Genomic DNA, 25,178 nt, shown 5'->3' on the forward strand with positions numbered 1-25,178 from the left:
TACACAATTTTTAAAGGTTATACTCCATTTATAATTATTATAAAATATTGGCTATATTCTCTGTGTTGTACAATATATCCTTGTAGCTTATTTATTTTATACATAGTGAAGGAGGAAACAGACAGAACAGGCTCCATCTTGAAAGCAGGACTCCATCTTGGGTCAGACTGGGCTTTGAGCTATATGCCCAGTAAAAACCAGGCCGCCTGGATGGAAGAGCCCCAGGGTGGTACCTAGACTCTCTGTTGCCTAAAAGAATACTCTAATTATGTGTGTAACCGAATGAGGATTCATGCTCAGTCGTGTCCGACTCTTTGCAACCCCATGGACTGGAGCCTATCAGGCTCCTCAGTTCATGGAATTTTCCAGGCAAGAGTACTGGAGTGGGTTGCCATTTCCTTCTCCACGGGATCTTCCCGACCCAGGGATCGAACCTATGTCTCCTGCATTGCAGGCAGACACTTTACCGTCTGAGCCGCCATGGAAGTCCATAACCGAATAGAATCATACATTCTATTATGCTTATTGGGGTATGACCACAGGCCTATTGATAATTGTCTACTGTTAACTACCTAGGCTTAAGGCATATGAATAATGGGTTAACTTTGATTGTATCTTTCTTTTCCTTTGTTCAGACTAGTTTCAGGGAATTTGGGGAGGTGGGTTTGGGCACGTACACTTAGGGTATATAAGGTTTTCAGAAAAACTGGTCGGGGTCCTTGGCTAAGAGGAGACTCTTCCCCGGGCCTGCCGGTGTAATACACTGCACTCCACTATCTGCATTGTCCTTCTGAGTGAGTTTGTTTCCCGGAACGCATGGCTACAATAGTTCTTTGTACCTCTTCATCTGATTTTAGTTTTATTTTTTGTCACCTTTTTTACGTGTAAATTGTCTTGTCCAGAGGCTCAATGATCTCACTCACCCCCAACCCACCCAGCGGAAAAACTCTTTATGCCTCTATTTATGTACTCATTTCAGTATTCCTGATCTATACACGATCTCTTTTTTGATTCGCTTTGAACTGGTTATAACACCTGTCTGAATAACGAGTAGGACAGTCTTTAACACTTGTCCATATTTATACTTCGGAGAAGGCAATGGCACCCCACTCCAGTACTCTTGCCTGGAAAATCCCATGGACGGAGGAGCCTGGTGGGCTGCAGTCCATGGGTTCGCTAGGAGTCGGACACGACTGAGCGACTTCACTTTCACTTCTCACTTTCATGCTTTGGAGAAGGAAATGGCAACCCACTCCAGGGTTCTTGCCTGGAGAATCCCAGGGACGGGGGAGCCTGGTGGGCTGCCGTCTATGGGGTCACACAGAGTCGGACACGACTGAAGAGACTTAGCAGCAGCAGCAGAATATTTATACTTGAATGAGAATTATGATTTCACTTTTCCCAGAAAATTATCTTTGAAACAGGGGTTAAGCAAACTGAGTTCAGATATCACTTTCACAATTTACTGACTTTGTGATCTTCAGGAGATTGCTCATCTGAAAAAGAACTCACACAAAGGGGTTTTCCGGAGCCCTGGGCTAAGACCCCGCCCATCCCCACGCCCACCGCATAAGCCCCGCCCCATTCCCCGCCCCCCAGGCCTTCCTCCTCTACAAAGGCCGGGCGGCAGGTGCGCCAGCCACAGAGCGAGCGGGGTGTCCAGCCTGAGCCTAGTAGGGGCGGGGCAACCGCGCAGAGAAGTCCTCATTGGCCGGCGGGCGGCGGCGGTGGCGGGTCTCGGCCTGCGATTGGCCGGTGGCCGGCGGGTGGCGCGGGCGGAGCAACGTCATGGAGGAGGCAGGGACAGGGACCCGGACGGCGGCGCGGCGGCAGGGGCGGCGGATGCGGGCCCCGGCGACCTTGGAGAAGCAGCGGGATCGGCGGCCGGCAGGGCGGCTGACCCGGAGGAGGTGGGTAAGAGGTCGGCGGGAGAATTCTAAGGATCGATCCGGCGGCCGGACAGTGGGCCGGAGTCGTTGGGCGCCTGGCCTTGGCCAAGGGAGGCCGTAGGCACAGGACAGCGATCTCCGGCCCCCACGCTCACTGTTCGCGGCGGGTTCTGTCCATCGTCCCGCCCGCCCCGCACAGCAGTAGGCACGGACAGATACTCGGAGCCTGGGTGCGACCCCAGCCTCGGGCGCGTCTGGGCATCCTGGCGCCCTGACTAGAAGCTCCGACATCCTTATCTAAGAAATGGGTTGACTATGCCTCCCTCCCCTGGCCTTGGGTCTGCAGAGAGATTTTAATTGCTCAGTGCAGACCAGTGGGTGTAATTAGGATTATTAGTGTCCATGCTGGGGAGGACAGGGAGGGTGCCTGGCGCGGAACATCTGAACTGGTCTTTGAGGAGGTGGAGGACTGCAGTAGGTGGAGACTGGAGAGAAGGGTGTTCTAGCGTGAGGGAACAGAATGGGCAAAGGCACGTTTCCATAGTTTGCATTAAAAAATGTAAACCAGAGGACGTCTCCCCCTGCACGTCCTCATGGGGTCTGGTCCCTTTGCTTCTACAGGTTCTTTTTCTTTACCCTTTTATTTAAAAACAAAAAAACAATTCAACTCCTTCTTTGCTTAGAATTGAAGAGGATCGAGAAGCAGCAGTCTTTCGAGAAGTGGTCAGTTTTACCCCAGACCCTTTGCCAGGTAAGAAGGACCGAGGCTCTGAATACTGTCCATGTTCACTCTGGGGCTTCTGGGCAGGGCTGCCCCTTCCCCATCTCAAGTTCTCTATTATGAATTCCATAATTTCCACTGATTCCTCGCTGTTTCCCTCCTCTGATCAGTTAGATATTATGACAAGGACACCACCAGACCCATCAGCTTTTACTTGTCTTCCCTGGAGGAACTCTTGGCGTGGAGACCCGATGCGGAGGATGGCTTTAACGTGGCCTTGGGGCCCCCTGAGTGTCGGCAGCCCCCTCTGAGCAGCCGGAGGCCCAGAACTTTGATGTGTCATGACATGATGGGCGGGTACCTGGATGACAAGTGAGGACACTGCGAGCGCATGGCCTGGTGTGACGGGAGGAGGGGAGGGGCTGTGCCCGGTGGTGGAAGGAGCACTGGATGTGGAGTCAGGAGTCAGCCAGCCCACCCTGCCACCTACTGGGAGAGGAACTCAGGCTTCAGCCTTTCATCTGTAAGAAGAGGAGGATGGGTTAGGGGCTAGCTTATGCCTCCTTCAGCCCTGAAACTGTCTGATTCTCTGGACTGTCTGCACCTGAAGTCAGGGAGGCTGGAGAAAGCACCATCGCAGGGACCTTCTTCAGACCACCTGGCCCAGTAACTTGGTTCTTCTGCTGATTTCTTTCCTTCACCCTCCTCAGTTCTATTCCATCTTGGCCCACTGGTTCTGGAATCATTGCACTCCCTCCCCAACCCCACCCCAGCTGGGGGCATTTCTTCCCAAGATCCTGCAGGGTCAGCTTAGACATCTTGTTGTTTAGTTGCTAGGTTGTGTCTGACTCTTTGCGACCCCTAAACTGTAGCCGCTTAGGCTCCTCTGTCCAAGGTATTTCCCAGGCAAAAATACTGGAATGGGTTGCCATCCTCCTCCAGGGGATCTTTCTGACCCAGGGATCGAACCCAGGTCTCCTGGATTGGCAGGTGGATTCTTTACCACTGAGTCACCGGGGAATCCATTAGAGATCTTTAAATATCCATAAAACAAGCTTGGATGTCATAATTGATGGGAAGCCTTGAGTCAGAGCTGGCCATCAAGGTACAGAAGTGGGTGATGAAGCCACTGGTGCAGCTCATGTGGTTGTCAACCCCAACCATACCTGCAAGCTGTCTGTGTCCTAGTGAACTGCAGGTGTTGGAATAGAGCAGGGCCCCGGGCACTTGGAGGTCTGTGTGAGCTCCTCCAGGTCTCTTTCCTTGTGTTCTGTCTGTCTGTTCATTGAGGCTAAACACGCTCAGTCTTTTGGATCCGATAGCAAAGTGCCTGTTGGGCCTGGTGAAAATGCTTCCCTTAAGACTAACCCTCTCAGGACTTCCCTGGTGGTCTGGTGGTTAAGAATCCGCCTTCCAATGCAGAGGGTGTGGGTTCGACCCCTGGTCAGGGAACTCAGATCCCACATGTTGTGGGGCAGCTAAGCCCACATGTCACAACTACTGAGCCCATGTGCTCTGGAGCTCACACTACAACTAGAGAGCCCACGGATCCCACCTGCTACAACTAAGACCCAACGCAGCAACAAAAAAACCAAAACAACAACACTAACCCTCTTGACATCCGGGCTGTGACCTGGTGCTACTTCTGAGCCCAGTCACTGGGCACGGCCTAGCTCACAACAACCTCTAGTGCCAACTAGATGGAACTAAAGGGAATCTTCACTCGTGTCGTCCTCTCTCTTCACCTTGCGGTCGCCGTGTCCTCGTCTGTTTCTGGGTCCGGATCTTGTTCTCTTTCTTCACCCAGGTTTATTCAAGGCTCAGCCACACAGACTCCCTATTCCTTTTACCACTGGCAGTACATCGACATCTTTGTGTACTTCAGCCATCACACGGTCACCATCCCCCCAGTAGGCTGGACCAACGCTGCCCACAGGCACGGGGTCTGTGTGCTGGGTAAGAGCCAAGGGCCCGCCTGCAACCCAACCAGACTCGTTGGCACACCTGACTGGGGCCCCAGTGATTAAAGGGCTTGGGCTTGGGGTGCTGTTGGGTGGGTAGACTTCCTTACCATCCTTGATGAGTTAGGACAGGTGAAGGCAAACTTGTTCTGGAAAAAGGAAATATCCTCAGTTTTCCAGGCCACTGAGTCATGTACTGGGGCTGCCAGAGAGTCAACAGCTCCCACAGACAATAAACAAACAAATGGGCTTGACTGTGATCCCGTGAAACTGTTTTTGCAAGAAGAATTGGGGGCAGGATGTAGGATATAGGTGGTCCACCGCTGGGGGAGGGGAGTGCTTCTCAAGCTTTTCCCTGCATCTGAATAATTTATTATCTAACACTGATTTTGGGGCTCTGCCTCCAGGTATCTTATTTATCTGCCATCTGGGGACACTGGGAATTTGGAATTCTAACAATGTTTTTGCAGGCGACAGTGATGCTGTTGTTGCAGGAACCACACCCTGGGAACTGCTGGGTCGAAGGGGAAATAATCCCCTGGCCTGACCTCGATCTCGTTTCTCTCCTGCCCCACAGGGACTTTCATCACTGAATGGAAAGACGGGGAGCGGCTCTGCCAGGCCTTCCTGGCTGGGGATGAGCACTCATACCGGGCGGTGGCCGATCAGCTGGTCCTGATCGCCCAGTTTTTCCGATTTGACGGCTGGCTGATCAACATTGAGAACTCTCTGAGTGTGAGCACACCTGCCCCTGGTGCCTGGCCCGCCAGCCCCTGTGCCCCGAGGGGACCCTCCACCATGCTCCTCAGCCTCACCAGGCTGGGTCCCTGCTACCGCAGTGCTTCCTGCATCCCAGCTAGAGCTAGCTCCAACCTCCAGCCCCTCTGCCTCTTCACAGGGAGATGGACATTCTCCAGCATGATGTCCAGGAACCTTGCCTGGCTGAGCTTTGCTTCTCTGGTTCCTTCAAGGCGGCCCTGTCTTCCTCCTCTGTCTCTGCTTTGCTTGGGCTGCATGTGCGACTTCCTTTTCATGGTGCCTTCCCTTTTCATTGGGTTTTATCTTCTCTTGATTGTGGAGTCCATGTCCTTCCTGCTTCAGAAAGAAAGGAAAGTCGGACCTCTGGCTGGACCCTCTGCTCGGCAGCTGTGGGGCCGAGGGGCTTCTGGGACCAGGACCTGTTTGCCCCTGGGGTTAGGTGTCCTGTCTGTCCAGGACCGGGGCGCTCCTCACGACAGGCCTCTCTGGGCCTCACAGAGGTCTGTCTCCATGCCTCTCTCCAGCTGGCCGCCGTGGGGAACGTGCCCCACTTCCTCCAGTACCTGACCTCTCAGCTGCATCAGCAGGTCCCCGGGGGCCTGGTGCTCTGGTATGACAGCGTGGTGAGCAGCGGGCAGCTCAAATGGCAGAACGAGCTCAACGAGCAGAACAGGTGAGCCTGCAGGCGGGCAGCCTGGGCTCCTGGGCAGGGCCAGAACTTCCTCTGCCTTCTGGAGGTGTCACCTACACAGCTGCCCTGGGGGAAAGCGAGGGAGAGGGCAGAGGTGTTTGGTACCCTGACCACAAGCAGACAGAATTAATGCCTTGTCAGCCTGGCTGTGCCCAGGGTTACCCGCCACAGTTTGTGGTCTAGGTGCAGGCTCTTCGGAAGCAGACTCTGCTCGGTCCCAGAGGCAGGCAGCGTGCAGTCCGTGGGCCCAGCCGACGCAGGTGCTTGAGGGGAGAACGCCTGGGCTTCACGGCCCACCCGTGCCGCCCCCCAGAGTCTTCTTTGATTCCTGCGACGGCTTCTTCACCAACTATAACTGGCGGGAGGAGCATCTGGAGCGGACGCTGGGGCAGGCCGGGGAGCGCCTGGCGGATGTGTACGTGGGTGTGGACGTGTTCGCCCGCGGGAATGTCGTCGGGGGCCGGTTCGACACGAATAAGGTGGGTGGTGGCCTTTGAGGCCGGGGAGGTGGTGGCCGTGGCCTGGGTGCTTCGTGTTCCTGTGGACCCCTCATTCCACCTGCACCTCAAGGGTAAGAGAGGCAGCAATGATCCTCCCCCAAGTGGGGACCCCGAGGCCCCGAGAACAGGCTGTGCCCTAAAATCCTAACTTTCAGCCCATCTCTTCAGATGGTACGGTTTTCCCGTAGATGCTAATGGACAAAGCACCTGTTCCGACCATGGGTCTCACAGACAGCTCTACTTTCTTCTGGACTCGGTGCTTTGAGGGGCACCGAGCTGGCCTTTTAGCGCATCATGTGGACGCGGGGGTGGGGTGGGGTGGGGCCAGAAGCCAGGGAGCATGTTTTGGTGTTTCCTTAGCTCAGGGCGAAGGACTGAGGTCACACACCCACAGTTTTGGGAACTGCTGGTTTGATTAACTAGTGAGGTTTTTCTGGCAAGGGAAATCTTGTCGGCAGCGAGAAAAGAGGAAGAGAGGCCGCGGGGGGGCCGCCGCACCTGGTGTGGGATAAATAGGGAATCAGCCCGTCCCCAGGCTGTCAATCCTGCCCTTCCCAGGTGCCGCGGGGACGTTCTCAACTCATTAATTAAGCTTTTAAGTGAATAAATTAATCCAATAACTGAAGATTCTCTCCGCCCCACTGTGAGTCTGATAATAGAACGAAGTGTAGTGAGAGAGCGAGACCTGTCTCCTGTGGGCGCCCCGCGTACAGACCCCTACCCCTCGGATTTTTCCCTCCGCGCCTCCCTGCCGCCTCGCGCCCTCTTCTGGGCAGCTGCGGAACTTCAGGGATGAACCCTAAAGCCCCGGAGGTTGCCCCTTGCCTAAGCCCCTCATCCTGTGCGTGGACTCTGGTTGTTGGCACCGGGGCATCTCCCTGACTCCTATCTCCCCAGTCGCTGGAGCTGATTCGGAAGCACGGGTTCTCGGCGGCCCTGTTTGCGCCTGGCTGGGTGTACGAGTGTTTGGAGAAGGGGAATTTCTTCCAGAACCAGGACAAGTGAGTCCCTGGAGTCCCAGGGCCTGGGTGTGGCCAGTGGCAGGGAGGGTCTCAGGTGATTTCCCCAGGTTCTGGCCAGGCTCGGTTGAGGAGTGGGGGTTAAGACAAGGCATGGGGCTCAGCTGCCCTGGCTGCTCCTGGGGGTCCTTGAGACCAGTTACACAGGAAGGATGAAAACTGGGGACCTCAAGGGACCACTTCGTACAGACGCTCAGTGGGGGCCGAGGTCACTTGGTAAGGGGTGCAGGAAAGCTTAGGGTCATGAGAGTGAGTTCGGGGCGCTGCAGTGCCCTCTTGGGGACCTGAGCCTCCATGCATTTCTCCGTAGGTTCTGGAGTTTGCTGGAACGCTACTTGCCCACACACAGCATCTGCTCCTTGCCCTTTGTCACTTCCTTCTGCCTGGGCATGGGGACTCGAAGAGTCTACTATGGCCAGGTGTGTGGGTCCTGCTCTGGGTGGCTGGGGGCCAGGGGCTTCCTGGACGTGGCTGCTTCTGGGTGAAGGGGCTGCCTTCTCTCCGGCCTTTGGGCCTCCCCTGGGACTGGTGGGAGGGGCGTTGGGTGTGATAGCTCCGTCTGCCCCCAGTGCCCCTCCACCTCTGCCTCACCCTTCAGGAGGAGGCCGTGGGGCCCTGGTACCACCCGAGCGCCCAGGAGATCCAGCCCCTGTTTGGAGAGCACAGGCTGGAAGGGGACGGGCAGGGCTGGGTGAAGACGCACTGCTGCCTGGAGGACGCCTGGAACGGGGGCAGCTCTCTGCTCATCCGAGGGCTGATTCCGCCCGAGGTTGGAAACGTGGCTGTGAGGTAGGTGAGTGAGGTGGGCTGGGACCTGGGGCCCATCAGCTGCCCCCGTCATCCTTGTCAGTTGCTAAAACCGGGCAGGTGGGCAGCAGAGGCCAGAAGGAGGACAAACTGGGATTTTGTTTTACTCTGTGAAGAACATGCAACATCCAGTTTTCACCGCTTCGAGTGTCCAGGAGAGTAGCATCAGCTGCCTGCATGCTGTTGCGTGCCTCTTCCGCCCAGCAGCCCACCCTCCTCCCCGTCCTGGAGGGAGAAGTTGGCGGCTGGGACCTAGTGCAGCGCTGGCTTTCCAGTAGTCTCCCCGCAGCCTCTCATCTCTGGACCTTTCTTCTCCAGGTTATTCTCCCTGCAGGTCCCAGTGCCACCCAAGATCTTCGTGTCCCTGGTGTACAAGCTGGAAGGGCCTTCGGCGGTGGGGGTGGCTTTGGAGCTCACCACAGGGGACGCGGGCAGCTGTCATGTGGGAGGCATCTCGGTGCTGAGCGGTGGGTGGACGTGGTTGGCGCCTCCCTTCCTTACAGGCTTCTCCCTTCTCGGGGCGTGTGGGGGAGGAGGAGGCTAGGGGTGTGGAGGCGGCCAGGGTCCAGGTGCTGCTCTGAGCCGGGCCTGGCCTGGGGGTCCGCCTCTGAGTGGGAGCCTCTGGGCCACAGCGGCCCTGTGGCGTGGGGTTGGACGTGTGGGCCCGTGGCAGCTCTCCTGCCAGCAGTGCCCCAAGTGGGAGGATGTCCTCGGACCAGTCCTGGGCATCCATCCCCGAGCTTCCCTCCTCTCCTCCCTGTTCTCTATTCCCCAAGGCCTCAGTCCATTTGGCTGAGTACTGGGGCTACCAGGGCATCTTGGGGGGCCCCCAGCTCCCTGTTCAGTGACACCTCCCAGTGCCGTTTCCTTTGGACTCCCCTTGTTAAAGTTCTGTGTCTCTTCCTCCAGCAGAAACGAGCTCAAGGCGCAGTCCCCGACCCCTCCGGGTGCCCCCAACCAAGCTGGCCAAATGGGTGGGCCGTTGCGGCCAGCAGCTCAGTGGGGGCTGGGTCCAGCGGTGAGTCCCCCCTCTTTTCCTGTTGAGTCCCCAGCAGAGGATGGCCACACCACCATGGTGAGGATTGGAGAGTGAGGGGCCCTCCACTGAGAAACCGCAGAATTGCAGGGATATAGGTACCCCAGCAGCAGCAGCAGCAGGGGCCATGGGCCAGTCCTCCCAGATTTCAGGCAGCTTAATGACACAAGCCCAAGGATGCTTGCTGGGAAAGGTCATGATCACGGTCAGGGCTGAGGTCCAGGTTTCCCACTGATCACAGGGTCCACTTTGGGATGGACCTCCCTGTGGCTCCGGGCTTCTGTGAGCAGCCAGCCTGCAGGTGCCGGGCTGAGGCTCCTTATGACTGGTCTCTCTCTGTCTTTCCAGCTGCTACGAAGTGATTCTGCGGGGCTGCCTCCTACAGGACCTCTTTGTTAATTTCTCCCGGCCTCCGGGCAGCCAGAAGGAGGAGAACTTCATCTGTCGCCTTGGAGAGCTCCAGGTGAGGCATCCCAGGGACCTGGCTGGAGCTTGGCCGGGGCATCTGTGCCCCTTGCAGACGAGGCCAGACACCCACCAGCCCTCTCCTCTGGCTCAGAGGGGAGCTGGGGCAGGGGTGCCATGGCTGGGACCATGCAGGGCCAGGCACCCCCCCCAACCTTCTCTAGGCTCCCAGGCTGAGCTTAGCCCTGTCTCTTCTGCCAGGTGGTGGATGCCAACAGCCTGCTGACCCCGCTCCCCCAGGTGCAGGCCGTGACGGTCTCGCATGTGCGCTGGCAGCCGTTCGCCTCCGGCGGGAGGGCGGCCCCGCCGGGCTGCGGCTCAGCTGTACTCTCCACTGGGCCTACCTCCTTCCCCGCGTCCGGTGCTTCCGGATCCACTGCTGCCGAGGATCGGAAGGTGGCTCTCCCAGCAGCGGGCCTTCGCAGCCAGGGAGGCCCAGGCTGCTGGGCCTGGCTTTCGTCAACCGGTATCGGATAGTGGGCCTGGCAGTGGCAGCCGCGGAGCCTGGCCAGGATGGCCGCGTGGAGTTCCTGGTGGAGCCTGTCCCCAAAGAGGGGTTCCTGGTGCCTCAGGCCGAGTGGGGCAAGGCGGCCATGCTCTACTCCATGCCCCGCACGTGAGCAGACATTAAAGCAGAGTCTCCTTCTCAAGGCTAAAGGCTTCTTTTGCGCAGGGGCCTCACACAAGTGTTCGGGGAAGACCCGGGTCCTGAGGGCTGGGTGAGAAGACCGTGGGTGAGATGTCTGTGGCTCTTCATCGGGGCATTGCAATAGGAAAGCTGAGAAGTTGGTTTGCTGAGTTGATAATTCCCAGGGGTGAATGGACACCACCACCGCCCCCACTCTTGGTTTCATCTCTCTCAGTAGTATACTATACCAGGTACAAGTGAAAAGATTTGGGAACATTTAGCCTAGAAAATTCCATAAAGACTATTGCCTAATAGGCCGAGAGACACTTATGCTGACAATGGTGACCTTTTATTCCTGCAGTTGGAACAATTAGGAACGTGCTTCACTGTGGTGGGAGGGCCTCCGAGCAGGGCCCTGAGACGCTTCCTAGGGTGGGAATGAGATAGAGGGGCCACAATGGGGATGCAGAGCTGGGATTGGGGGGGATTGGGGTAGCACAGGAACAGCAGCCCCTGCAGGTGCTGGGAGGGGGTCCCTGGGGTGCTTCTACCCCAGAAGTAGGAGCCCCTGGCCAGGCTGTGCCAGGTTACACCAACCCCTGGCAGGGTGGGCACATGGGCCAGACCACCTGTGACCTGGCTTCCCTGGCTTACTGTTCTCCAGAGCCAAAGCCACTTTTGGAACGTCCCCACTGGCCTTGGGTCCTGCCTCACCTCTTCTGGGTTGTAGGCGGGAGCTAGTGAGCTTGGGCAGCAGGTGGCCGGGCAGTACCCAGGAAGGCCCTTTGGGCTGCACCCAGCAGCCCCCAGCCCTGTGTGGGGGCTCCAGGTCGCCTCCTGCCTCCACACCCTCCTGCTCAGCCGGTTGCTTGAGCAGGTGTTAGCCCGGAGCATCATGGCGCGGGGGCTGCGGCTCTCTCCACTGGGGTCCCTCCTGCCCCCGCCTCTCTGCAGCCTCTCCCTCTGTCCTCTGCCCGAGCTGAGGCTGCCTAGCGGTTCTCCATAGGGACGAGGCGGGGGTCAGCGAGCCAGAGACAGCCCCTCCTGCCACACAGCTCCCTTTTGACACATGGGCTGCCGCGGTGGCTTCCCGGGAGGGATCTCGGCCCCGCAGCCTCAGGGAACCTGCTCCCCTCCCCTCTCCAGGCCCAAGTGGGCTCTGCTGTGGCCCTCTGATGAAGGCCGTCAGCCCCTCGTTCTTGGGGATCTCTCACCTCCAGGCCCCACAGGCCAGCAATGGGGGTGTTACTTCCCTGTTCCTCTTGTCCTCCTCTCTGTGCTACGAGATGTGGATGATGCCAAGGGCCAGGACACTCTGGGGTGACCTCCCAGCTAGGAGAGTGGGGCTCCTATGCCAGCTCAGGGTCAGCAGACTTGATTTACGCTGCAGGGAAGGGAGAGGCCGCCAGGCGGCAGTGCAGCCACACTGCATCCGCCCTGGCCCTCGACTGGGAGAGGACAGAGTGGCTCAGTGGTAAAGAATCGCCTGCCAAGCAGGAGACACAGGGCACATGGGTTTGACCCCTGGGTCGGGAAGATCCCCTGGAGAAGGAAATGGCAACCCACTCCAATACTCTTGGCCTGAGAAATCCCACAGACAGGAGGATGGGGGGCTACGGTCCACGGGGTCGCTGAATTGTCAGACACTCCGACTTAGCCACTGAGCCTGCACACACAGGACACAGGAGTCTCCTCGGCAGACAACGGACTCTGTCTCAACCTGCCCTGCTTCCCAGGTGCCCATGTGCCCCTTTCACAGCCCCACGCAGGAACTCAGGTTCCAGGTCTTTCCTAACTGGGAACATTTAACTCTTCGTGCCCCACACTGTGGTCCAGCTCAGTCCCAGGGTGGGAAGAGGTTTGTTTGGGAGGGGGACGGTGGCTCTGGCGGGCCAGGAAGACCACGTCCAGTGTCTGACCCTGAAAAGGCTTCCCAGAGCCCCTGGTTTGCCCAGAACTGTCGGGGTTGGGGAACCGCTCCCTTGACTTTTCCTGGAAATGTTTTGAGCCTCCCCATTTTAAACTGGGGGTGAGGGCTCCCGCCTGCCCCTGCCGCCCAGTCCCCAGGGATGGGGGTCAGTGGGGGGACATAGCCAGGCGCCCAGAAGTGGGCAGCACAGCTGTGATGCCCTGCTGCTCTTATTTCAGGAGCACTCCCCCTTCCTTTTTTAAGTGCTGGTTTTCCGAATATTTTATGCAGAGAAGGAGGGAAAATTTATAGTGGCAATTATTTTCTCACAGTCTGGTGAGCAAGCAATTAGAGGTAAGGGGGTTTAGCAGAGCGTGGCATGCAGAGGGATCGCACAGCCCCAGCTCCCCTAGAGCACGGTCCCCAGTCCCACCGACGTAAACGCTCGTATGCAGGAAAATTAATATGTCGGCATTTAAGCTCGTGCCCCTCTGGTGTGTGTAATCGCCCTGAAATAAATTATCTGGCGCTGTGAAAAATGAAGAGCGCAGTCCTGGCGAGACATGGAGGGGGCACTGTGGTTGGGTTTGGAGCCGCCCCCCCATTGCAGCTCCCAGCCCATGGCTTTCAGGCTCTTGGTTTGAATTTTGCTGCTTCTCCTCCCAGCTCGCCCTCCTCTCACAGGGATGGGTGGTGGAGGGTGGTGGCCACTCACCGCCCCATCCGGCCAGGGTTGGGGACTCACAGGGGTGGCGCAGGCGGGGCTTACCTTTAAGCAGCTCCGTTCTTGGGACCATGGCTGGCCCCGAGTGCAGCAGCCTCAACCGCCCAGCTGGCTCTGTCTCATCCCGGGGCGGGAGGCAGGCTGGGGACTGCCTGCGGTCAGGCCCCATCAGGGGCAGCAACTGCTGAGCGGCGGCCAGTTGCGGGGGTAGACTGCCGCTAACTTCACAGACCTTACCCGCAGGCTAGGAGCCCTGCCTCCAGACTCCAGAGGCGGGATGGAGGAGAGGATGGGGGTACTAGAATCTCTCCCAGAAGGGTCTTCTGACTCCCCTTGGCCATCTGGCTTCCTAGGAGAAAGAAGCTGCCTGTCCTGGTCCTCTGTGCCCTCTCCCCTCTGTGCCCAGGGGGCCGGCCAATCAAAAAGAGTTGTCCTGGTTTGAAGAAAAATCTTTATTAATAATCTTAATAATAATAATACGGTTGATTTAAATGGTCACACCTTGGAAGCATACAGAATGATAAGAAAGGAAGCCTGGGGCCTGGCTGCAGTCCTGGGGGTGGGGGGTGGGGGGCGGGAGGGCGCAGGGCTGGTGGAGGGGGGTGGCGGTGGGGTGGTGGGGTGGAGCGGCTGCAAGAAAAGGGCCCAGAACAGCAGAGGGTAGAGGGGCCTGTACAGAGGACGAAGCCGGAGGCGGGGCGGGGCTATGTACACCGGGAATAGAAAAGGAGACTCATCTCAGTAGCTTCAGGAGCTGATGCTGAATATAAAGTGAGGTGTATTTTTTTTTCTTTTTTTTTTTACCTTTTAAGTTTCATGAGACAGTGGAGCCATGTTGGGAGCCTACATCTTTTGTTCTTTTCTGCTGCTTCCCCGAGTCCAGCTCTCTCTGCCTGGCCAGGGGCTCCTCCCTGCTGCCCACTGTCTGCGGCCACCCTGGGACCTGATCTGGGAGCAGGGGAGAGGGCCACAGACCACCCAGGCCTTCCCCTACCCCCTCGCTCTCTCTGCTCGGACGTGCCGTCCAGACGCACAGCACCGTGACCCCGACCTCACCGTGCAGCCAGGTGCTGGCCAGTCCCGTCCCTCTGTTTCAGCTGCAGCGATGAGGCTGGCCTTCCCTCCCCTGGGCCAGACCCAGGGCCTCCTCCAGAAAGGGAACCAGAAACCCACCAGTCCGAGCCAAGTCCTCAGCCTTCAGGCCCCCACCCCCCGGCCGGGCAGCCGGAGCCCCCTGACGTGGAGGGGCCCTGGGTGCCCCGGAGCTCTGGAGAGACATCAGCCCTTGGTGTTGGGTTTGGAGCCCAGGGCTGCTGCTGGTCGTTCAGACAGTCTCCGGCGCTGCCAACTCCTCCTCCTCAGGTTTGCAGGACATGGGTGTTGGCGGCGAGGCAGGAGGGGTAGCTGGGGCCCAGAGCGGGAGACACGGGTTGGGGGGTGACCGGGCACAGCCGAAGCCCTGGGATGAGAAGCCGACCCCTCCCGCGCCCGTCCCTCCGCTGGCACCGTCGGTAGCCAAGGTCAAGTCCTGCTGGCTGCTCTTCCTGCTCGGGCCTGCAGCCTCTCGCCACTGGCCCCACGCTGCCCCGAGTGGGGCCCGGAAGGAAGACTTGGTAGAAAATGAGGCACCCCCCACCTCTCCACCCCCCATCTTCCTGCAGACTTGCTCCCTCGCTGCGGTGGGTGCGGCGGCTCGCGGGCTCACGGACTCGGACGTGGTGGATGCTTCTCGGTTTGGTTGTTGTTTTTGTTGCTTGGATTTGAACATCTTTTTTTTTTTATTTTGTTTTTTTGTTTTGTGATTTTTTTGTGTGTGATTTTTTTGTTTTGTTTTTGCCCTTCATGGTCCAAGAAGGAAACGGCAGAAGCTTTCACTACAACAGAAACAGAAAGGCAGGGCTTGCAGTTCACAGAAGCAACTGCCGGGTGTGCTGTGGGGGAGGGGCGGCAGGCTCTGGGGCCCTGGGCGCCAGGTGGGTGCGGGGAGGGCGCCCCACGCCGGCCCCACTCCCCATCCTGCATACGGGAATTGAATGCAGACCTCTGCCCTCCAGCAGGGAGAAAGGGAGGATGGTGGCAGGGATGGAAGAGCCACAGCCAGCTGGCAGAAGCTACTGGTGGACTCTGCTGAGCCCTGGGTGGGCAGGGCCTGGCTGCTGGGGCGGATGAGGGCAGAGGTCAGGGCATGGTGGGTGGATGGTGCTGCACGGGCCATGTCGGGGGGGTCTGGAATGAGGCAGCTGAGAGGGTGTTCAGGCAGTGGAGGTAAGCTGGCTGGGTACACTCTAGAGGCCTGCCCACCCACCAACCAGAAACCATGTGCTGGTGGAGTGGGTGGAGGCTCATGCCCTGGCTGGCGGGGACCTGCACCCTCTAGCTGGCTGTCCATACCCCCCAGAAGCCAGCTCTGGCACATAGGAGCCCAGGGCCTCCTTGGCCCGGCCACTTTCTCCTGTATCAGAGGCGACAGGGCCGCACATGAAGCTTCCAGAAGCTCCCCCAGCCGTCTCAGCTTTACCTGCAGGCCCCAGATCCCTGCAGCAGAGCTGAGCCCCGAACTTCTCCGGACAGGAGGTGGGTGCTAAGCACTGTCCTGCCAGAGGGGCTGGATGATGAGCACCACCTTTCCCTGCTCTCTCGCTCAGACTCCCCTTCCAGGAGGGTACCCGGAAAAGAACATTTCAAGCTTGGGGAAGGGAAGGCAGGGCTGACTCAAATACAGACCGGGGTGCCAGGCTGGCAGGGACCCCGTCTCCAGAGTGTGGACGGATTGGAAAGACTCACGAGTGTGGGGAGTGGGGCAGACAGGCTAAGAGAGGGCCCCCGGGCACTGCAGGGCTGGACCACTTTTAGACTCTTTCATTTCTTGTAACAGAGGCTAAGGAACCCCTGAGGCTGGTGTGGCTCCCCCACGACTTGTGACAACTTCAGCAGGAAACATCAGTCAGATTTAATCAGAATTGTGAGTTTAGCTGAATGGGGACAAGGAGGGCAGAGACAGCTACTCCTGCGATTAGCTGGCTGAAGATCAGGAGTGACCACTGTCGAGGCTGGGAACCCACCAAGTGGGGCAGACAGACAAGAGCCCCTCGCCGCCTGAACCCCAGGGGCAGGGGCAGGGCTGTGGTCAGACTGGCTGGGGTGGCTTCCTGGGGAGGCTGGACTGGTGTCTTCCTTGGGGCGGGGTGGGGACAGGTGACAGGAGAGTGGGCATGGCTCTCTCGGGCTCTATTGCTACTTCTTGAGAAGAGGTCTTCTAGTAGCCTAGCCCCTCCCACTCTGTGCGTCCTATACCTGAAATGGCTCAGGGCTGGGGGTGGGGTGGGGCACAACATCAACAGAGTCAAAATAGGAACCAAGGTTTCAGACATACAGGGGTGACCAGGGTCAAAGACACACACGCCATCGTGGGGGGAGACCAGCTGGCCGGAGGTAAAACCTATGGACTTAAAGAGTCGCGGAGGTCAGCGGCGCGTGTCGCTGACCGGGAGGGGCGCACTGTCCTCGGAGTGGCTGTGCCTGCTTTTGGACTGCTGGGTTTGGTGTGTACTAGGCAGTCAGAGTGAATGCTGTTAGGGGCTGGGCCTCTTGCTAGTAGGGGGTGAAGCGGCTGTACCCTCCTCGGCAGAGGCTAGCCTGCAACATCAAAGATGAAAAACAGCCAATCAGTACCGCCTTTCGGGAGGGGAGGGGGAAAGCAAAAAAAAAAAAAAAAAGAAAAACAAAAAGAGAAACAGCTAAATCCCATCTTCTGCCCCCTCCCTTCCGTTCTGCCTTGGGGAGAATGGGCGCTGGTTGTCATGGCAGCCGGAGGGGCGCTGGGCCTATTTCCGATGTGGTTGGTGGCCTTGAGGTCAGAGAGGTGCTGGGGTCACCAGCCATGGAGCTTCTGGATAACGAGGTCTGAGATGTCTTTTGGGCACTTCGTTGGCTCAGGCCTGACCCTTCCCTGCCCGCTTCCTCCATCGGCTGTCATCTGGGGGAGGTCGGAGCAGAAGCCCCGCCTCCTCCAAGCCCATCGGGGCTGCGGGTGGGGGGCGGTGCAGGCCTCAGCCCCGCCAGGCACCGGAGGGGAGAGGGGCCTCTAGTCAGGGTTCCTGGGGCCTTGGCTCTATCAGGAAGGACTGTGTTTGCTCATCCAGCTCCAGGGGCCTTCTGGGGTCCCTGCGCCTCCTCTGTCCAGCCGGGAGGACAGGCCTTTGGCATGCTCTCTCCCGTGCCCCGGGGCTCCCCTGGGCCAGGGAGCCCTACACAGGAACCTCCTGCCCCACCCACCAGTTTCCCCAGAGAAAGGAATGGCCAGTGCCAGAGCAGAAAAGTTGCAGGGGGAAAAAAACCAAGAGAATCTTATAAAAATAAAAGAAAACATAAGAGGGAACCCTCTGTGAATTAACAAAAGCTTTTAGCTAACAGCTTCGCAGAGGGCCTGGCGATTCTGAAGCCAAGGAGTCTGCAAGCCAATTTCGGGGCCTTCATCCAGGAGTGGGCCTGGGCCTGCCCCCCAACCCAGAGGCCTGCGACCCATGGCTGCTTGGGATGTCTGAGGCTCATTAAAAATCAAAAAAAGATAAAACGAAAATTGGGAGGGAGTAATCAAGAACAAGGGAGATGAAAAAAAAAAAATCCATATTGTCTCTGAAGCTCCTCCCTCTTTACCCTGCCCAAAACGTTTTCATCTTTGATGCTGGATGCCAAGCTAGTTAAAAACCGACATTAATACCCCGGGGGGTCGGGGTGGGCCTGGAAGGTAGGTGTTCACTGGAAGCAGATTTTGGGGTACAGAGTGAGCTGGGCTGTATGTGTCAAGAGCTGGCCATACATACACACACACACAGACACACCGGCCCGCGCACCTCTGGGCCTCAGCAGGCCGTCAGAAGTGCGCCTCCTCCGCCCCCGCCGAAGCCCAGGGCAGAGGCCCCGCCTCCCCAGGAGAGACCTGCAGGCCCAGCTGGGAGCCATGGAGGGGTCACGGAGCAGGGGCGTGGGTGATGCGAGGAAAGGTAGAGCAAGGCGGTGACAACACAGAGGGCCTGTGGCACAGACACACCCACACAAGAGGAAGAGGAGGCCCTGCCTGCCTCTGGAGCCCCTGCCAGGAGGTTCTGTTGGGTTTTCCCAGTCCAGGGAATGGAAGGCCAGGATGCTCGGACTTCAGTTGCAGGGCTCAGCAAAGCGGGCCACACCAGAAGGTCTCCCAGACGACGTTACCGGGCAGCTGCCTGTCTGGGCGGGCCTGCCTCCCTCTGACTCCACGGAGCACAAGGGCAAGTCCTGCCCAGCTCAGATCCAGGCCCGTCCTGCTAGGCACCAGGCCGAGGTCCGGGGCGTTTCCCTGAGGGCCTGCCCGCCCGCCCCAGCCTCAGCCCGGCCCGGGCCTCCTTACCATGGTTCCAATGCTATAGGTCGCCGCGGGGCCGATGGTGTGGTGGTAGGGGTCAGCAGCCGCGTAGACTCTGCCGTAACTGGGGAGATGAGCACAGGGAGGGGGGTGGGGGGGCGACAGGGCAGGTGAGGGTCTCCCACCTCCCTGGAGACAGCACCCCAAGGCCCTGCCCTCCCCTGCACACCCCCTCTTCCTCCTTCCTGCTGGTTTGGATGGAACATAGCCAGCCACCCTCTGAACACGTCCAGTGAGTGCTGACCACGAGCGCTGGCCTACTGTGCCCCAGACAAAACCCAGAGGCCAGATGCTAAGGGCGCCACCTGCCCCTGGAAGGGAGGGCCGAGGGGCCTTCAGTGCCGCTGGCAAGAGCAACAGCTGCCCTCCACGAAGTGCCCACTGGACGCCCAGCTCTGGAGCCTGTATGCTTCCCCAGGCTGCAGTCAGTGGCCGATAGGCCGAGTGCCCACAGGGAAAGGCATCAAGGCAGCCCCCACCCCAGGACTGGCCCTCAAGACAAGAGAGAACCCTCCTCGGGCCTCTGGATGTACTTGCAGCAGAGCACACACTCTGCCTTTCTTTCTCCGGGCTTAAGGGTCTCAGGCCTGGGAGCACTGAAAAGGGTCAGAGGTGTCCCAGGCAGAAACCAAGGCTCCTAATTACCCTCTCACTCGGGGCTCCAGAGCTCAGGGCGTTGGGAGGGGGTGGTGGTTAGGCCTCTAGGGCTGGGCATCAGAGGAACTGTCTGCTACCTAGAACTGGGGGGTCCCAAGGCCTCCTGTGCTGTGAAGGAAGGAAGTGATTACAGAAGTTTGGGGCTTGCTGGCTTGGGGTCTCCAAGCCCATGTAGACTTGCTCTCCTTTGTCCAGACTCTTATGTTCCTCCAGGGGGAAGCACTGCCAGGCCCGGAGTGGTGGGTAAGGCTTCTTGTCTGTTGCAGCCCAGCCCTGTGACCTGTCCATCTTCTCCTCCCCATCCCACCCAGCTCTCCACCCCTCCCCAGGTACCTGTCACTGTAGGCGGCTGCAGCTGCTGCTGGCTGAGCATATCTGTAGGCGGCATAGCCTCCCTGCAAGGTAAGGGTCGGGGGGAACACAGCACATGGGCTTAGTGGGGCAAACACAGCCTTTCAGCCTTCACCTTGGGCAGGTGAGGGATGGCTGGCGCACGCCTGAGAGCACCTGGCTTGTGGTCTAGTGGCATGGCTCAAAGTGGGGCAGGGTGTCCACACGCCTCCTTCATTCATTCATTCATTTATGTGTCCATTTGTGCATTCAACACACATGGGTGGGCACCAATAATCATATGTCTGGCTGTGTTCAAAGCTTTGGCACCCAGTAGATGTTCACAGACCTGCCACCAAGCCAGTGTACTGCCAACCTTGATGCTGATGGGCACGGAGAACCCATGGGTGACTCGGTGTTGGATGCTGGGATGGGTCAGGGGCAAAAGGCATTAACTCAGACCACATCTTAGCCCTGTTCAATGGATGGCTGAATTACAGGTGATCACCACCCAGGATGGCAGTGGGGGATGGGGGTTGTCAGCAAGGGCTCCGAGCTACAGGAAGCAGCAAGTGATGCCCCGTGAAAGAAGAGAGAAGGCAGGACTCCATCCAGGGGTCTGCCCTCGAGCTCCTACCTCCCAGTCATTCTCTGAGCCTCTGCAATGGATCTTGGGTGCCCGTTGGGGCTCACTCAGTGACCCCAATGTGGTTAGGGATACGGAAGAGCCACCCACGGCCCCCATCATACAACTGACACCTTGTGAAATGGAGAAGACACGCCCGGCTCATCGTGCTGCTGGGAATCCATTACTACTGCCACCCTGAGCGGGGACAACCCAGGTTTAGCTGAAGCTGACCTCCTGGGCTCCCAGGATGGGAGGGGTGGGGGGAGCGGGGCAGGGAGTGGGGACACTGTTCATTGAGACACATGAGATACCGGATTCATCTACCCTCCCACCCCTGGGGCTGCACTTACATAAATCTCAGCACCATAAAAGCCATCCTGATACACGACCCTGGAAGCAAACGGACAAGAAAGTGGTGGGAACGCTGGAGAGGTGGGGTAGGCCGGCTCCGGTGTCTGCTGAGGAGGGAGGGGGCAGGGTGCCAGCCCTGCCCATGGGACTGGCATTTTAACAAGCGTTTGCTCCAGTGCCCTGTTTTGGTATAACAATAGAGTAACACCCTTGCTGGTCAGCTCCTTTCTCCCGCAAACCCAGGGGCCCATCGGCCCACCTTGCTTACTTACCCTCCCCCTGCTCCACCCCAGGCAGCTGTACCCCCCTATTAGGGTCGGAGGGCCCCGGACCAGGGAGGGCTTAGAGAAGGCCCACTGAGCTCCGGGGCCAACCACGACCCATGAAAGCAATGGGCAAGGTGCTGGGGCTCTGAACGTCCCCCACATGCCAGTGACCCTGAGATCCCGGAGCAGGGTGGGGGTGGGGGTACTGATGTGAAGGCGACTGCAGTGTGAAGGTTGCGGTTCAAGCCCCACCCCCCGCCCCCGCGGTTCTGGAAAGGCTGCCTAGCCCCCCTGGCTGCACCACGCCTCCCTCCCCACGCCCCCTGGGCCTTTCTCCAAGCCTCCCTCCGTGTGCCCGCCTGGTACTCACGCTCCGTAAGTCGGGATGGGGGGCGGGGGCGGTGCAGCCCGGAACGTATTGTATACAGCCCGGCCCCGACCCCGTAGGTGCGCGCCCCTGTAGGCAACGGCTGTGCCGGTGGTGGGGTAGGGGAACCCCGTCACTGCAAGAAAGTGGGCCGGAGAGCAGACGGTGTGAGAGGGACAGCTAAGAGGAGAGGAGGAGGCGGGAGGGCGGGAAGCCTGACCACCGCTTCACCTGACCACACCTCCTATCCGGCCACGCCCAGCCCAGCCCCTGCCCGGCCCCGCCCCGCCCCTGCCCGGCCACGCCCCCTGCCTGGCCCCGCCCCTGGCCGCGTCCTCTTATGCAGGAAGATCTGACTACCCAACCAGGCCCTCCCCAAGCCCACGCCCCAGCTCCTAGCCTTTACCTGCATAGAATTCAGGTCCATAGACTGCCCCTACCACCGGATTTAGCTTCCAGCCTAGAAGAGAAGCAGAGAAACCCAATCACTATCTTCCTGATTCTCTCCCACTTCACATTATGTCTGGGAACCCTGGAGACTCCAGGATAGGCCCCACTGGGACAGTCCCAGGCTGTGGCCGCTGCAGAGAACAGGCATGACCCCTCCTTCTGCAACCAGGGTAGACGGATGAGGCAGGAGCACAGACTCCAGGCCCCGCTTAGGAGGCTGCAGCCTCCCTGGCTGGGTGCCTTCTGCTCCTTAATAGGCACGCAGCCACTCCTGACCATCTGCCTAGTGTCTTGATTCTTTTCAAATTTTTGCCTTCCCCAGCCTGCCCCAGGCCTCCCCTGTCCTGGGGCACTGGCCACAGCAGCTTGGGGTCTGCACGTCTGCTGAAGAGCATTAACAGGGAAAGTGGAATGTGTTATGCAACCGTCTGTAGGTCGCAGCTGGGATAGGGGTGCTGGTGGTCTGGTGCTTTGGCGCCTGACAGCCCAGTCTCCTGGGAGCTGTATCATGCAGGTGCTTGGCTGCCTTCCAGGAGGGTCAGAAGGTGCCTGGCCTCAGCCATGGCGACCTCCTCCATCTCCTGCCCATGTCTGTCCTGGGCTGGAGCTCCTGGAGGGCTCCCTTCCCCAGGCTGAGTTTGCTCTCCTGTGTCTGTTTTTCCCCAAAGCAGCCGACGGCAGGGCTGCTGAGGGAAGAGGTGGGGAGGAAGAGCTTTGGGATTGGGGACAATAAGAAGGACAGCTAGCATTCCCTTTACCACATGCCAGACTGTTCTAGACCCACCCAACAAGGAAGGCGTCACCCTCACCCATCTTACAGATGAGCAAATAGAGGCTCACAGAGGCACGGCAGCCTCCAGTTACAGGGCTGGTGAGTGGCAGTGTGCGTCAGTCACTCAGTTGTGTCCAGCTCTTTTTTGACCCCATGGACTGTAGCCCGCCAGGCTCCTCTGTCTACGGGGATTCTCCAGGCAAGAATACTGGAGTGGGTTGCTATTTCCTTCTCCAGGGGATCTTCCCAACCCAGGGATCGAACTCCAGTCTCCTGCATTGCAGGCAGATTCTTTACCATCTGAGCCATCAGGGAAGCCCACACCAGCTCAGACCATGCTCCTGGCCACTCCCTGGGCCCCAGCCTCTTCCTCTCTGCAGGTGGGCTGGCTCCTCCTGGCTGGTCTTCCTCTCCTGTCAGATATCCAGGGCCAGGAGTGAAGGCCTGCTCCCACCTGAGGTCCCGGGGATGGAAACCAGTGGGCAGAAACTTCACCATCCCCAAGCGGTCAGGAAGTGAGTGCAGGGGGTGGTCAGCCTGTTTGACCAGGCCCAGCCTCTGGCCCCTTAGCTCTTGGAGTCTTTGCAGCATTCCCCCCAGGTCCAGCTCCACATCCCAAGCCCAGAGTCTGACAGCCCCACTGCTGGACTGACAGCCGAGAAGTGCACAGGACAGAGTTTCCGGGCCTTGTTCCTCCCAGGGCGGCCCGTTCTCCACACTTTTTGTGAGACTGCCATCTATGCCTGGTCCACCATCACATGACGTGCCTGAATGTTACTGTTGTGCTTCTGAAATCTTCTATAAATACCAGGTCAGGAGGGAAGAAATAGTTCATCTTCTGAGAAGACCTCCAGTCCCAAGAACTGAGTCGTCATCTTTTTTTTTAATTATTTATTTTTGTGGCTTCGCTAGGTCTTCGTTGGTTTCCCTTGTGGCTCAGCTGATAAAACATCCTCCTTGCAATGAGGGAAAGACCTGGGGGTCAGGAAGATCCCCTGGAGAAGGGAAAGGCTACCCACTGTGGCCTGGAGAATTCCATGGACTGTACACTCCATGGGGTCGCAGAGTCGGCCGCGGCTGAGTGACTTTCACTTCAGGTCTTCGTTGCCGCGCCTGGGCTTTCTTTCCTTGCGGGAGAGCGGGGCCTACTCTCTAGTTTCTGTGTGCAGGCTTCTCACTGCAGTGGCTTTTCCTGTTGTGGAGCATGGGCTCTAGGGCTTCAGTAGTTGCTGCACATCGGCTCAGCAGTTGTGGCTCTTGGGCTCCAGAGCACAGGCTCAGTAGTTATGCACAGGCTTAGTTGCCCTGTGGCATCTCCCTGCACCACAGATCGAACTGGTATCCTCTGAATTGAAAGGTGGACTCAGCCACTGGACTACCCGGGAAGCTGGAACTGAGTCTTCTCAGTAAAAATCCAGAGTGGTGCAGAGTCCTTGAGCCACCTACCCCAGTCCAGTCCCCAGGTCCCATCCGGCACCTCCTCTGGTCCCTTCAGAGAGTCTGCACTTCTGCTTCGGATGGTCCTGGCACTTCCCTCTGCCAGTTCTGGAATCCTGCGTACCTCTGTTGCTCTGGCCCCAATTCACTGTCTGGGACCCCAGATGACAGAGGCAGCCTGACACCCACCTGGGTGGATCCTTTGTTTCTTTTGCAAATAGTAACACCCGGTCAAACCTGGAGAGTTTTGTTTCCTGCAGTGGAAACTTCTGCTCCTCTGACTGAACAATGAATTTGAGTCCTCCAGAGCATTAAGCAAAGTCAAGCCTTGGTCATCAGAGCCCATGAGCTGGGTCTCACAGCCACCTGTGGTTGCCGCCAAAGTGGGCAGAGGTTTCTTCCTCTCTTCACTCTCTGTTGTTTAACTGGCTTCAGTTCTGTGACCATCCGTGCCAAGGATGCAGTCATTGAGGGATGGGTTCCCTCCTGAATCCCATGCTCCTTGGCACTCTCAGGTATGCCAGACAGCAGGGGCGTGTGGCTCTCAGGAGGGGCTGTGCAGCCCCCAGGGTCACCCTGACCCTGTAAACATGTCTATGGCTTTCCTTCCTGCAGTGAGAGCCAGGTCTCTAAAGTCACACCCAGTACGGGCTCAGCACAGGTGCAAAGCCTGGGAGCCTACAGAGTTTTAGAAAGAATTTGAGCTTTGTTATTCTCAAAAAAGCACACATGTATACCTATGGCTGATTCACATTGATGTATGACCCAAACCAACACAATATTGTAAAGCAATTATCCTTCAATTAAAAAAAAATCAGGATAGGAATGACAATAATCTCGTCTAAACGGAGTCTGGCCGAGCCCCAGCCCTACTCCAGGAGGTCAGGTGGTAGGTCTGCCCACAGTCCTGGCACAGGCCTTCTGTGCTGGCCTGCCCCCTGACTCCATGCACATCTGATCAGACCGGGACAAGCGAATCTTGGGGTGGCTTGGTCCACTCTTTCCTGCTGGGGGTTGGGGGGTGGGAAGCAAAGCCGGAAGACCCATACTGACGGAGTGAGGCTGCTGCTCCCTGGCAAGAGGTGCGAACTCAAAAAGGCCCCAACGAAGTGCCAGCTACACTCAAACTAGTTCCTTGCCCGGTGAAGTTAAGGCACAGGGTGGCCAGCCAAGAGCTGTCCCTTCACTGCTCCCAGCTGCCAGCATTTAGCATCGGCAGTTTCGTTTCAAAGACTGGTCACCTCTGCTTACAGTCAGGTCCAGGTAGGTATGGACAAGGCCGCTTGGCCAACTAGGCCTCAACCTTTCAGTGTTTCTAAGGCTGGGGGTTGGGGGAGGGCGACTGCCCATCTGTCATCACGCTCATTAAAATACTGAACACCTCTAGCCCGGGCTTCCCTCTGCGCTTAG

At 58.3% G+C, this 25,178-nt stretch overlaps 2 protein-coding genes across 4 annotated transcripts in view; one reads left to right on the top strand and one right to left on the bottom strand.

Moving 5' to 3' along the window:
- Positions 1–1,704: 1,704 nt before the first annotated feature.
- ENGASE (endo-beta-N-acetylglucosaminidase) lies at positions 1,705–10,922 on the top strand. The gene is given in 15 exon segments (XM_070389209.1): positions 1,705–1,910; positions 2,573–2,640; positions 2,781–2,982; positions 4,418–4,566; positions 5,149–5,306; positions 5,855–6,003; positions 6,335–6,500; positions 7,419–7,522; positions 7,851–7,959; positions 8,139–8,329; positions 8,666–8,814; positions 9,257–9,365; positions 9,732–9,846; positions 10,050–10,134; positions 10,137–10,922. Coding segments are annotated over 15 exon segments (2,208 nt in total). The 5' UTR covers positions 1,705–1,788; the 3' UTR covers positions 10,469–10,922.
- A 5,022-nt stretch (positions 10,923–15,944) lies between these two features.
- RBFOX3 (RNA binding fox-1 homolog 3) overlaps positions 15,945–25,178 on the bottom strand; it is a 439,266-nt gene continuing 430,032 nt past the window's right edge. The window contains exons 10-15 of one of the 3 annotated variants that reach the window (XM_070389210.1): positions 21,516–21,569; positions 21,113–21,245; positions 20,476–20,656; positions 19,501–19,562; positions 18,496–18,574; positions 15,945–16,745 (exon numbers count right to left, since the gene is read on the bottom strand). In XM_070389210.1, the coding sequence (XP_070245311.1) occupies positions 16,701–16,745; positions 18,496–18,574; positions 19,501–19,562; positions 20,476–20,656; positions 21,113–21,245; positions 21,516–21,569 (554 nt within the window). In that variant the 3' untranslated portion in view covers positions 15,945–16,700. The remainder of the gene's footprint in view (positions 16,746–18,495; positions 18,575–19,500; positions 19,563–20,475; positions 20,657–21,112; positions 21,246–21,515; positions 21,570–25,178) is intronic. The other 2 variants (XM_070389212.1, XM_070389213.1) reach the window with 2 other exon arrangements.

Source organism: Bos mutus, chromosome 19, assembly GCF_027580195.1.
Source record: "Bos mutus isolate GX-2022 chromosome 19, NWIPB_WYAK_1.1, whole genome shotgun sequence".
Classification (NCBI taxonomy): Eukaryota; Metazoa; Chordata; class Mammalia; order Artiodactyla; family Bovidae; genus Bos; species Bos mutus.